The following is an 11,042-nucleotide window of genomic DNA, read 5'->3' on the forward strand; positions in this document are numbered from 1 at the left end:
ATCCTCCGCAACTCTCCCAGTACATCCCGAGTCGTGACGTCTAGTGTTGCCATGTCTGCTTATTATAAGTGACTTTGCGCTCTCTCTCTCTCTCTCTCGCTGCACCCCATTCGACTGGTCTCTCTCTCTCTCTCTCTCTCTCTCTCTCTCTCTCTCTCTCTCTCTCTCTCTCTCTCTCTCTCTCTATTTTATCCTCCTTTCATTGATTCTCAAACTTTGTCATGTAAAGACAGTTTATTCCACCATTATTTTCATTTATTTTCTTTTAAATAGCAAATGTATAGCCTACTATATAGAGTTACAATTTAGGCATTTAGCAGACGCTCTTAATCCAGAGCGATTTACATTAAGCAAGAACAAAAAAGCATGGGAATACATCACATATGTAAAATGCATTTATCATGAAACATGAGCAGCAGCTAGAAGCTAGAAGCTGCTAGAAGCTGCTGCTGATTGGCCAGGCCGTTTTGTGGCCGGGCATCAAGTCTGCCTGAGAGTTCCCAGATGGGAGCAGGAGGGGGAAACCCAGTGTACTCTTTGCTGCCCCATCTGGCGGAGTCAGGTTAGATTTGTGTATCCCAAAGGTCAAATTTAACCTTTGTGATTTTTGGGGTAGGCCTCAAGAACTGATTCATTGATTTATTGATTGATTAACCCTAACCCTAAACTGCTACGGGTATTATTATACGGGTATTATCCAGTTATTATACTTAGTGTAATATCACTTTTATTATTTATTTGCTGATATGTCGTTTGGCTGACCGGTTGAAACACTCACTTTTAAACCAGTTAATTTGCTGTATCGAGTTAGAACTGCACTCTGGTTTCTATAGGGCTACAGGGGCATATTTTGTTTTTTATCGGAGCTACAATTAAAGGGCCGATATTGGTTCCCAAAGTGGGGTTCTTGAGGGAGTTCCAGGGGGTCTCCAGCTAAATGACAGTTTGGATCCAAATGGACCGTTATGGGTCTGTAACTCTGAGAGTGATACATATTGAACCAAATGGACCCTAACGGGTCGATTTGGTTCCATTTGCACACTCGCAGAGTTAAATTAACATTGATTATTAATATAAATGGGGGTCTCAGAGATAGAAGTGCCATTAAATGGGGGTCCGTAGGCTAATGCATGTCGCTGGTCCTTGAAATTAAACGCGTTGAGAATCATTGCTAGAGCCGTACAAATCTTCTCTTATGGGGGGTCCCTGGCATATCTTTTCAAAAGGGGGTCCGCGGGATAATTAGTGTCAATTTGGGGGTCCTCCGTCCTTGGCATGAAAAAGTTTGGGAACCACTGACTGTAATAATCACATCTTTTGGGCTCGGTTTCAAGTACATGATGGAACTTACCCTTTTACCCTTCTCTCGCCCAACCTGGCAACGCGGTGACGTCATACGCATTGTGAGGAAATCCATCCATCCACGTCCTTGTTGTTAGTTCGGAAGCAGCTGTTCTTGTTTCTGTCCGTGTTGTGTTATTATTCTACACACAAAGTAACACAACACAGACACACAACAACAACACAACAGTGCCATGAGCCATGAGACAGCAGCAGGGACAATGGTGTGGTTTCTCCTCCTGGCGGCGGTAGTGGAGGTGCAGTCCGCCGCCGGTGCCGGTGCCGGTGCCGCCGGGGCGGCTCGGCTGTACTCGGCCGAGGACCCGGTGGTCATCCTGGGCAGCGGGTCTCTCCGGCCCGCCCTGGACAACTCCTCCACGGCCTGGCTGGTCCAGTTCTACTCCAGCTGGTGCGGACACTGCATCCAGTACTCCCCCACATGGAAGAGTCTGGCGGCCGACGTCAAAGGTATGCTTTTATAACCCCCTTTTTTACTTTCTTTTAATAACTTTGATGATTTCATTTTTTCTTCATAGAAGTGTATATTTGTTCTGGTGAATATTTAAATGTTCTGATGAATTGAACATGGAGGTCCTTGATATAAACAAGTCTTATAGTGCTTTTTTTCTGGGTTTATCCTCGTAGTTCGTTTTTTGTATTGACCTGTACTTTCTGTTGAACTGTAGCCGCATTGTGTCTGTGAAGAGTAGACAATATGCATTATTCACTCAATGACAACTGACTGTGTGTGTGTGTGTGTGTGTGTGTGTGTGTGTGCGTGTGCGCGTGCGTGTGAGAGAGAGAGACGTGAGAGAGAGACCATCTGCTCAGTTGAGTGTCTCAGTCATGGGGTCTTTGTTGTCACATCCTCCTGAAGGTGGAACAGCTCTACAGCAGTAGAGCTGCTCTGCTCGCCTCAAACTGCTGCTACTTTCAACAAGACTTCAAAGAGTCTTGTTGTTTGATGGATTTATTGAGTAGCCTATAGTAAGCCTACAGGTTAAAGGGCTAGTTCAGATTGTTGGACCTAAAGCTGTAGGAAATACTTCCCATTGCCATTTATATAGTGGTTGTAAAAGTATATATTAATTGATTGACTGAGTCCCGTGGTGGGAGTTCTGCTCTGGTTTGGGTGAATATTAACTAGTAGTTCCGGTCAGTTTAGGGGGGGGGGGGGGGGTCACTCATTATAAATACATTAAGCCACAAAGCTACTGTATACATTATCTCTGCTGTCGGGAGGAAACCTCATAACTCCAAAATGTTCATTTTTGAGGAAATGAAAAATATACATTTTTCAGGAAATTAAGAAAACCGTTTATTTTTTAGAAACAAAGCACTACAGCCTCATCAAAGTTGGTGTTGTAACTTTATATATTGTCAATTACTTCCGTGAGAGGGGGAGAGGTGGTGGAGTAAGTTGCTTTAGCAGACAGTTTGAGGGTCCAATGGAGTTAAGAGGTTTTGTCCAAAGCACTTTTTACTACTTTCCAATTGGTTCAATATTTTCGAAACAACACACAGACTGTAAAGGCGAACAACAGCAACGGGAGGCATGATTAAATAGCGACTGGACAGCGGGGGGGCCGTCAAACACAGGATCTTTTCTTAGAATTGGACGGGATGATTTAGAGCGCGAGTTATTAATGTTTTAAGATTTTCGTTGTCTGCTAAACAGGGGGGCGAACATTTTCGATGACGTCCCACTGTTAGTGTTGCGCAACAGGCGCTCCTAGGCTGTAGAGCGATGCGATCGGTTTTCATATCAATAAACTTCGTCTTTTGGATAAATCTGTCTGTCTGTCTGTCTGTCTGTCTGTCTTCCAGACTGGCAGCAGGTGATCGGGGTGGCCGTGCTGGACTGTGCACAGGAAGACAACTTTGACATTTGCAAAGAATACGGAGTCCACTTCTATCCTACCTTCAGAGTATGTACACTATGTCCACTTCTATCCTACCTTCAGAGTATGTACACTATGTCCACTTCTATCCTACCTTCAGAGTATGTACACTATGTCCACTTCTATCCTACCTTCAGAGTATGTACACTATGTCCACTTCAGAGTATGTACACTATGTCCACTTCAGAGTATGTACACTATGTCCACTGATGACCATGCATTTAGTAATGTAGGATTTGTTGATTTTTTTTCTTTCCACTAGTTTAGAAACTAGTGGAACTAGTTAATGACCTGTAATAATGACCTGTACTGTACAATGACCTGTATGAGTGAATGACCTGTATGACTATGATGACCATGTAGTCCATGGGGATGGGGTCATTATTTTAGAAACTCAACAGAAAAAGGGAGTTAGAATCTCCAGACGGGGAAGAAGTGCCCCGGATTGTCTGGTTGAGTCATTATTACAAGTAAGACGCGCGAACGCGGGAAGCGAACGCAGCTCGTGAATTGCAAAAACAACAATTAGAATAAATTACGTAATTTTTTAAGGTTTTTTTAAGTTCTCTTTTTTGTGTTTAAGATTTTTCTTAAGTTAAGTTTTTTTTTAAGTTAAGTTTTTTTTAAGTTTTTCCTTAAAGCTTTTCCTTTAATTTTTTTTTTTTTTTTTTTAAGTTAAGTTTTTTTTTAAGTTAAGTTTTTTTAAGTTTTTCCTTAAAGCTTTTCCTTTTTAAGTTTTTTTTTTTTTTTAAGTTAAGTTTTTTTTTAAGTTAAGTTTTTTGTGTGTGTGCGTTTTTCCTTTTTACGTTTTTTTTTTAAGTTAAGTTTTTTTTTAAGTTAAGTTTTTTGTGTGTGCGTTTTTCCTTTTTAAGTTGTTCTTTTTAAGTTACGTTTTTTTTAAGTTAAGTTTTTTTTTAAGTAAAGTTTTTTGTGTGTGTGTGTGTGCGTGCGTGCGTGCGTGCGTGCGTGCGTGTGTGTGTGTGTGTGCGTGCGTGCGTGCATGTGTGTGTGTGTTGTGTGTGATACAGCTGCGCCCTCTGGTGGTGGGCGGGTGGTGTTACAGCGTGACACACACACAGACACACACACACACAGACGTGATCTGCTGGGTCTCATAGTAAATGCTCACTGCGTTCGCAATCACTGCGTTCGCAATTATTATTATTATTATTAGGACATTATTTATAAGTGAGAGTAAAAAGAAACGAGTCTATGAAGCAGTTCTTTATGATGTTGAGGAGAGTTAAAGCAGGGGTTCTCAACCCGTGGGTCGCGACCCCTCAGGGGGTCCCCAAATTATTTAAAAAAAAATAAAAATAAAAAAAAAGTTTTTTTTTTTATTTTTTTTTCACGATTTTTCAAAAATAGCAGACCTACAAGCTCGTAGCGTGCCACTCGGTGGCGCGCTATGAGCTTGTAGATCTGCTATTTTTCAATAGCTAAATTATAACAATGCTTAAAACACCAAAAGGGGTTCCCGCCCAAAATGGTTTAAGGTTATTGTAGCAGTCAATTTATATTGGGGGTCGGGAGGGGGCGGGGCGGGGGTCCGGAGACATTGCCAAAGCATTTCCGGGGGTCCCCGGCCAAAAACGTTGAGAACCCCTGAGTTAAAGGACAACTTTAGTTTCTTTCAACCAAGGTTCATGTTTTCGGTTGTTATTAGAGAAAGTAGATCACGAGATCTACTGAATGTGTCAAACTGACATATTGAGCCTATGACACACAGTGTGGCTTCCCCCCAGTAGGCCTGCTTCACATTCAGTAGATCCTGGGATCTTTTGTGGCTGTCCTCCAGTATATTGACCTGTCTCTCTCTCTCTGTATGTCAGTGTTTCAGAGCCCACAGCGGACCGTCTGAGCTGGGGACCAGTTACCGAGGTAGAAGTACTAGAGTACAAATACTCATTATATTCTACTGCGTAGTACCACAAGAATACAAATACTCATATACTCCCACTGCTGTGTGTGTGTGTGTGTGTGTGTGTGTGTGTGTGTGTGTGTGTGTGTGTGTGTGTGTGTGTGTGTGTGTGTGTGTGTGTGTGTGTGTGTGTGTGTGTGTGTGTGTGTGTGTGTGTGTGTGTGTGTGTGTGTGTGTGTGTGTGCAGGAACGGACAGACAGGTGCAGACAGTGAGACAGGTGATGGTGAACTTCCTGCAGAATCACACCCAGTCAGAGCGACCGGACCGCTGTCCTGACCTGGAGGCCTACAGGTAGCGCACACACGCACGCACGCACGCACGTTAGAGTCTACAGAAGACATGTAAATATGAAATAAATGCTTAAACATGTAGCTAGGTGTAATGTTAGAGTCCACAGAAGACATGTAAATATGAAATAAATGCTTCAACATGTAGCTAGGTGTAATGTTAGAGACCACAGAAGACATGTAAATATTAAATAAATGCTTCAACATGTAGCTATAGGTGTAATGTTAGAGTCCACAGAAGACATGTAAATATGAAATAAATGCTTAAACATGTAGCTATAGGTGTAATGTTAGAGACCACAGAAGTCATGTAAATATTAAATAAATGCTTCAACATGTAGCTATAGGTGTAATGTTAGAGTCCACAGAAGACATGTAAATATGAAATAAATGCTTAAACATGTAGCTATAGGTGTAATGTTAGAGTCCACAGAAGACATGTAAATATGAAATAAATGCTTAAACATGTAGCTATAGGTGTAATGTTAGAGTCCACAGAAGACATGTAAATATGAAATAAATGCTTCAACATGTAGCTAGGTGTAATGTTAGAGACCACAGAAGACATGTAAATATGAAATAAATGCTTCAACATGTAGCTAGGTGTAATGTTAGAGTCCACAGAAGACATGTAAATATGAAATAAATGCTTAAACATGTAGCTAGGTGTAATGTTAGAGACCACAGAAGACATGTAAATATGAAATAAATGCTTAAACATGTAGCTAGGTGTAATGTTAGAGACCACAGAAGACATGTAAATATGAAATAAATGCTTAAACATGTAGCTAGGTGTAATGTTAGAGACCACAGAAGACATGTAAATATGAAATAAATGCTTAAACATGTAGCTAGGTGTAATGTTAGAGACCACAGAAGACATGTAAATATGAAATAAATGCTTAAACATGTAGCTAGGTGTAATGTTAGAGACCACAGCATACATGTAAATATGAAATAAATGCTTAAACATGTAGCTAGGTGTAATGTTAGAGACCACAGAAGACATGTAAATATGAAATAAATGCTTAAACATGTAGCTAGGTGTAATGTTAGAGACCACAGAAGACATGTAAATATGAAATAAATGCTTCAACATGTAGCTAGGTGTAATGTTAGAGACCACAGAAGACATGTAAATATGAAATAAATGCTTCAACATGTAGCTATAGGTGTAATGTTAGAGACCACAAAAGACATGTAAATATGAAATAAATGCTTCAACATGTAGCTAGGTGTAATGTTAGAGACCACAGAAGACATGTAAATATGAAATAAATGCTTCAACATGTAGCTATAGGTGTAATGTTAGAGACCACAGAGGACATGTAAATATGAAATAAATGCTTCAACATGTAGCTATAGGTGTAATGTTAGAGTCCACAGAAGACATGTAAATATGAAATAAATGCTTCAACATGTAGCTATAGGTGTAATGTTAGAGTCCACAGAAGACATGCAAATATGAAATACATGCTTAAACATGTAGCTAGGTGTAATGTCAGAGTCCACAGAAGACATGTAAATATGAAATAAACGCTTCAACATGTAGCTAGGTGTAATGTTAGAGACCACAGAAGACATGTAAATATGAAATAAATGCTTCAACATGTAGCTAGGTGTAATGTTAGAGACCACAGAAGACATGTAAATATGAAATAAATGCTTAAACATGTAGCTAGGTGTAATGTTAGAGACCACAGAAGACATGTAAATATGAAATAAATGCTTCAACATGTAGCTAGGTGTAATGTTAGAGACCACAGAAGACATGTAAATATGAAATAAATGCTTCAACATGTAGCTATAGGTGTAATGTTAGAGACCACAGAAGACATGTAAATATGAAATAAATGCTTCAACATGTAGCTAGGTGTAATGTTAGAGACCACAGAAGACATGTAAATATGAAATAAATGCTTCAACATGTAGCTATAGGTGTAATGTCAGAGTCCACAGAAGACATGTAAATATGAAATAAATGCTTCAACATGTAGCTAGGTGTAATGTTAGAGACCACAGAAGACATGTAAATATGAAATAAATGCTTCAACATGTAGCTAGGTGTAATGTTAGAGACCACAGAAGACATGTAAATATGAAATAAATGCTTAAACATGTAGCTAGGTGTAATGTTAGAGACCACAGAAGACATGTAAATATGAAATAAATGCTTAAACATGTAGCTAGGTGTAATGTTAGAGACCACAGCATACATGTAAATATGAAATAAATGCTTAAACATGTAGCTAGGTGTAATGTTAGAGACCACAGAAGACATGTAAATATGAAATAAATGCTTAAACATGTAGCTAGGTGTAATGTTAGAGACCACAGAAGACATGTAAATATGAAATAAATGCTTCAACATGTAGCTAGGTGTAATGTTAGAGACCACAGAAGACATGTAAATATGAAATAAATGCTTCAACATGTAGCTATAGGTGTAATGTTAGAGACCACAAAAGACATGTAAATATGAAATAAATGCTTCAACATGTAGCTAGGTGTAATGTTAGAGACCACAGAAGACATGTAAATATGAAATAAATGCTTCAACATGTAGCTATAGGTGTAATGTTAGAGACCACAGAGGACATGTAAATATGAAATAAATGCTTCAACATGTAGCTATAGGTGTAATGTTAGAGTCCACAGAAGACATGTAAATATGAAATAAATGCTTCAACATGTAGCTATAGGTGTAATGTTAGAGTCCACAGAAGACATGCAAATATGAAATACATGCTTAAACATGTAGCTAGGTGTAATGTCAGAGTCCACAGAAGACATGTAAATATGAAATAAACGCTTCAACATGTAGCTAGGTGTAATGTTAGAGACCACAGAAGACATGTAAATATTAAATAAATGCTTCAACATGTAGCTATAGGTGTAATGTTAGAGTCCACAGAAGACATGTAAATATGAAATAAATGCTTAAACATGTAGCTATAGGTGTAATGTTAGAGACCACAGAAGTCATGTAAATATGAAATAAATGCTTCAACATGTAGCTAGGTGTAATGTTAGAGTCCACAGAAGACATGTAAATATGAAATAAATGCTTAAACATGTAGCTAGGTGTAATGTTAGAGACCACAGAAGACATGTAAATATGAAATAAATGCTTAAACATGTAGCTAGGTGTAATGTTAGAGACCACAGAAGACATGTAAATATGAAATAAATGCTTAAACATGTAGCTAGGTGTAATGTTAGAGACCACAGAAGACATGTAAATATGAAATAAATGCTTAAACATGTAGCTAGGTGTAATGTTAGAGACCACAGAAGACATGTAAATATGAAATAAATGCTTAAACATGTAGCTAGGTGTAATGTTAGAGACCACAGCATACATGTAAATATGAAATAAATGCTTAAACATGTAGCTAGGTGTAATGTTAGAGACCACAGAAGACATGTAAATATGAAATAAATGCTTAAACATGTAGCTAGGTGTAATGTTAGAGACCACAGAAGACATGTAAATATGAAATAAATGCTTCAACATGTAGCTAGGTGTAATGTTAGAGACCACAGAAGACATGTAAATATGAAATAAATGCTTCAACATGTAGCTATAGGTGTAATGTTAGAGACCACAAAAGACATGTAAATATGAAATAAATGCTTCAACATGTAGCTAGGTGTAATGTTAGAGACCACAGAAGACATGTAAATATGAAATAAATGCTTCAACATGTAGCTATAGGTGTAATGTTAGAGACCACAGAGGACATGTAAATATGAAATAAATGCTTCAACATGTAGCTATAGGTGTAATGTTAGAGTCCACAGAAGACATGTAAATATGAAATAAATGCTTCAACATGTAGCTATAGGTGTAATGTTAGAGTCCACAGAAGACATGCAAATATGAAATACATGCTTAAACATGTAGCTAGGTGTAATGTCAGAGTCCACAGAAGACATGTAAATATGAAATAAACGCTTCAACATGTAGCTAGGTGTAATGTTAGAGACCACAGAAGACATGTAAATATGAAATAAATGCTTCAACATGTAGCTAGGTGTAATGTTAGAGACCACAGAAGACATGTAAATATGAAATAAATGCTTAAACATGTAGCTAGGTGTAATGTTAGAGACCACAGAAGACATGTAAATATGAAATAAATGCTTCAACATGTAGCTAGGTGTAATGTTAGAGACCACAGAAGACATGTAAATATGAAATAAATGCTTCAACATGTAGCTATAGGTGTAATGTTAGAGACCACAGAAGACATGTAAATATGAAATAAATGCTTCAACATGTAGCTAGGTGTAATGTTAGAGACCACAGAAGACATGTAAATATGAAATAAATGCTTCAACATGTAGCTATAGGTGTAATGTCAGAGTCCACAGAAGACATGTAAATATGAAATAAATGCTTCAACATGTAGCTAGGTGTAATGTTAGAGACCACAGAAGACATGTAAATATGAAATAAATGCTTCAACATGTAGCTAGGTGTAATGTTAGAGACCACAGAAGACATGTAAATATGAAATAAATGCTTAAACATGTAGCTAGGTGTAATGTTAGAGACCACAGAAGACATGTAAATATGAAATAAATGCTTAAACATGTAGCTAGGTGTAATGTTAGAGACCACAGCATACATGTAAATATGAAATAAATGCTTAAACATGTAGCTAGGTGTAATGTTAGAGACCACAGAAGACATGTAAATATGAAATAAATGCTTAAACATGTAGCTAGGTGTAATGTTAGAGACCACAGAAGACATGTAAATATGAAATAAATGCTTCAACATGTAGCTAGGTGTAATGTTAGAGACCACAGAAGACATGTAAATATGAAATAAATGCTTCAACATGTAGCTATAGGTGTAATGTTAGAGACCACAAAAGACATGTAAATATTAAATAAATGCTTCAACATGTAGCTAGGTGTAATGTTAGAGACCACAGAAGACATGTAAATATGAAATAAATGCTTCAACATGTAGCTATAGGTGTAATGTTAGAGACCACAGAGGACATGTAAATATGAAATAAATGCTTCAACATGTAGCTATAGGTGTAATGTTAGAGTCCACAGAAGACATGTAAATATGAAATAAATGCTTCAACATGTAGCTATAGGTGTAATGTTAGAGTCCACAGAAGACATGCAAATATGAAATACATGCTTAAACATGTAGCTAGGTGTAATGTCAGAGTCCACAGAAGACATGTAAATATGAAATAAACGCTTCAACATGTAGCTAGGTGTAATGTTAGAGACCACAGAAGACATGTAAATATGAAATAAATGCTTCAACATGTAGCTAGGTGTAATGTTAGAGACCACAGAAGACATGTAAATATGAAATAAATGCTTAAACATGTAGCTAGGTGTAATGTTAGAGACCACAGAAGACATGTAAATATGAAATAAATGCTTCAACATGTAGCTAGGTGTAATGTTAGAGACCACAGAAGACATGTAAATATGAAATAAATGCTTCAACATGTAGCTATAGGTGTAATGTTAGAGACCACAGAAGACATGTAAATATGAAATAAATGCTTCAACATGTAGCTAGGTGTAATGTTAGAGACCACAGAAGACA

General features: G+C 37.7%; 1 protein-coding gene across 1 annotated transcript in view; it reads left to right on the plus strand.

The window, feature by feature from the left end:
• The first annotated feature begins 1,391 nt into the window (after positions 1 to 1,391).
• The window catches only part of qsox2 (quiescin Q6 sulfhydryl oxidase 2), a 30,398-nt gene continuing 20,747 nt past the window's right edge, over positions 1,392 to 11,042 (plus strand). The window contains exons 1-4 of the mRNA XM_079516316.1: positions 1,392 to 1,809; positions 3,169 to 3,269; positions 5,075 to 5,123; positions 5,351 to 5,456. Coding sequence (XP_079372442.1) covers positions 1,536 to 1,809; positions 3,169 to 3,269; positions 5,075 to 5,123; positions 5,351 to 5,456 — 530 coding nt within the window. The 5' untranslated portion in view covers positions 1,392 to 1,535. The remainder of the gene's footprint in view (positions 1,810 to 3,168; positions 3,270 to 5,074; positions 5,124 to 5,350; positions 5,457 to 11,042) is intronic.

Source organism: Electrona antarctica (assembly GCF_951216825.1).
Source record: "Electrona antarctica genome assembly, chromosome: 12".
NCBI lineage: Eukaryota > Metazoa > Chordata > Actinopteri > Myctophiformes > Myctophidae > Electrona > Electrona antarctica.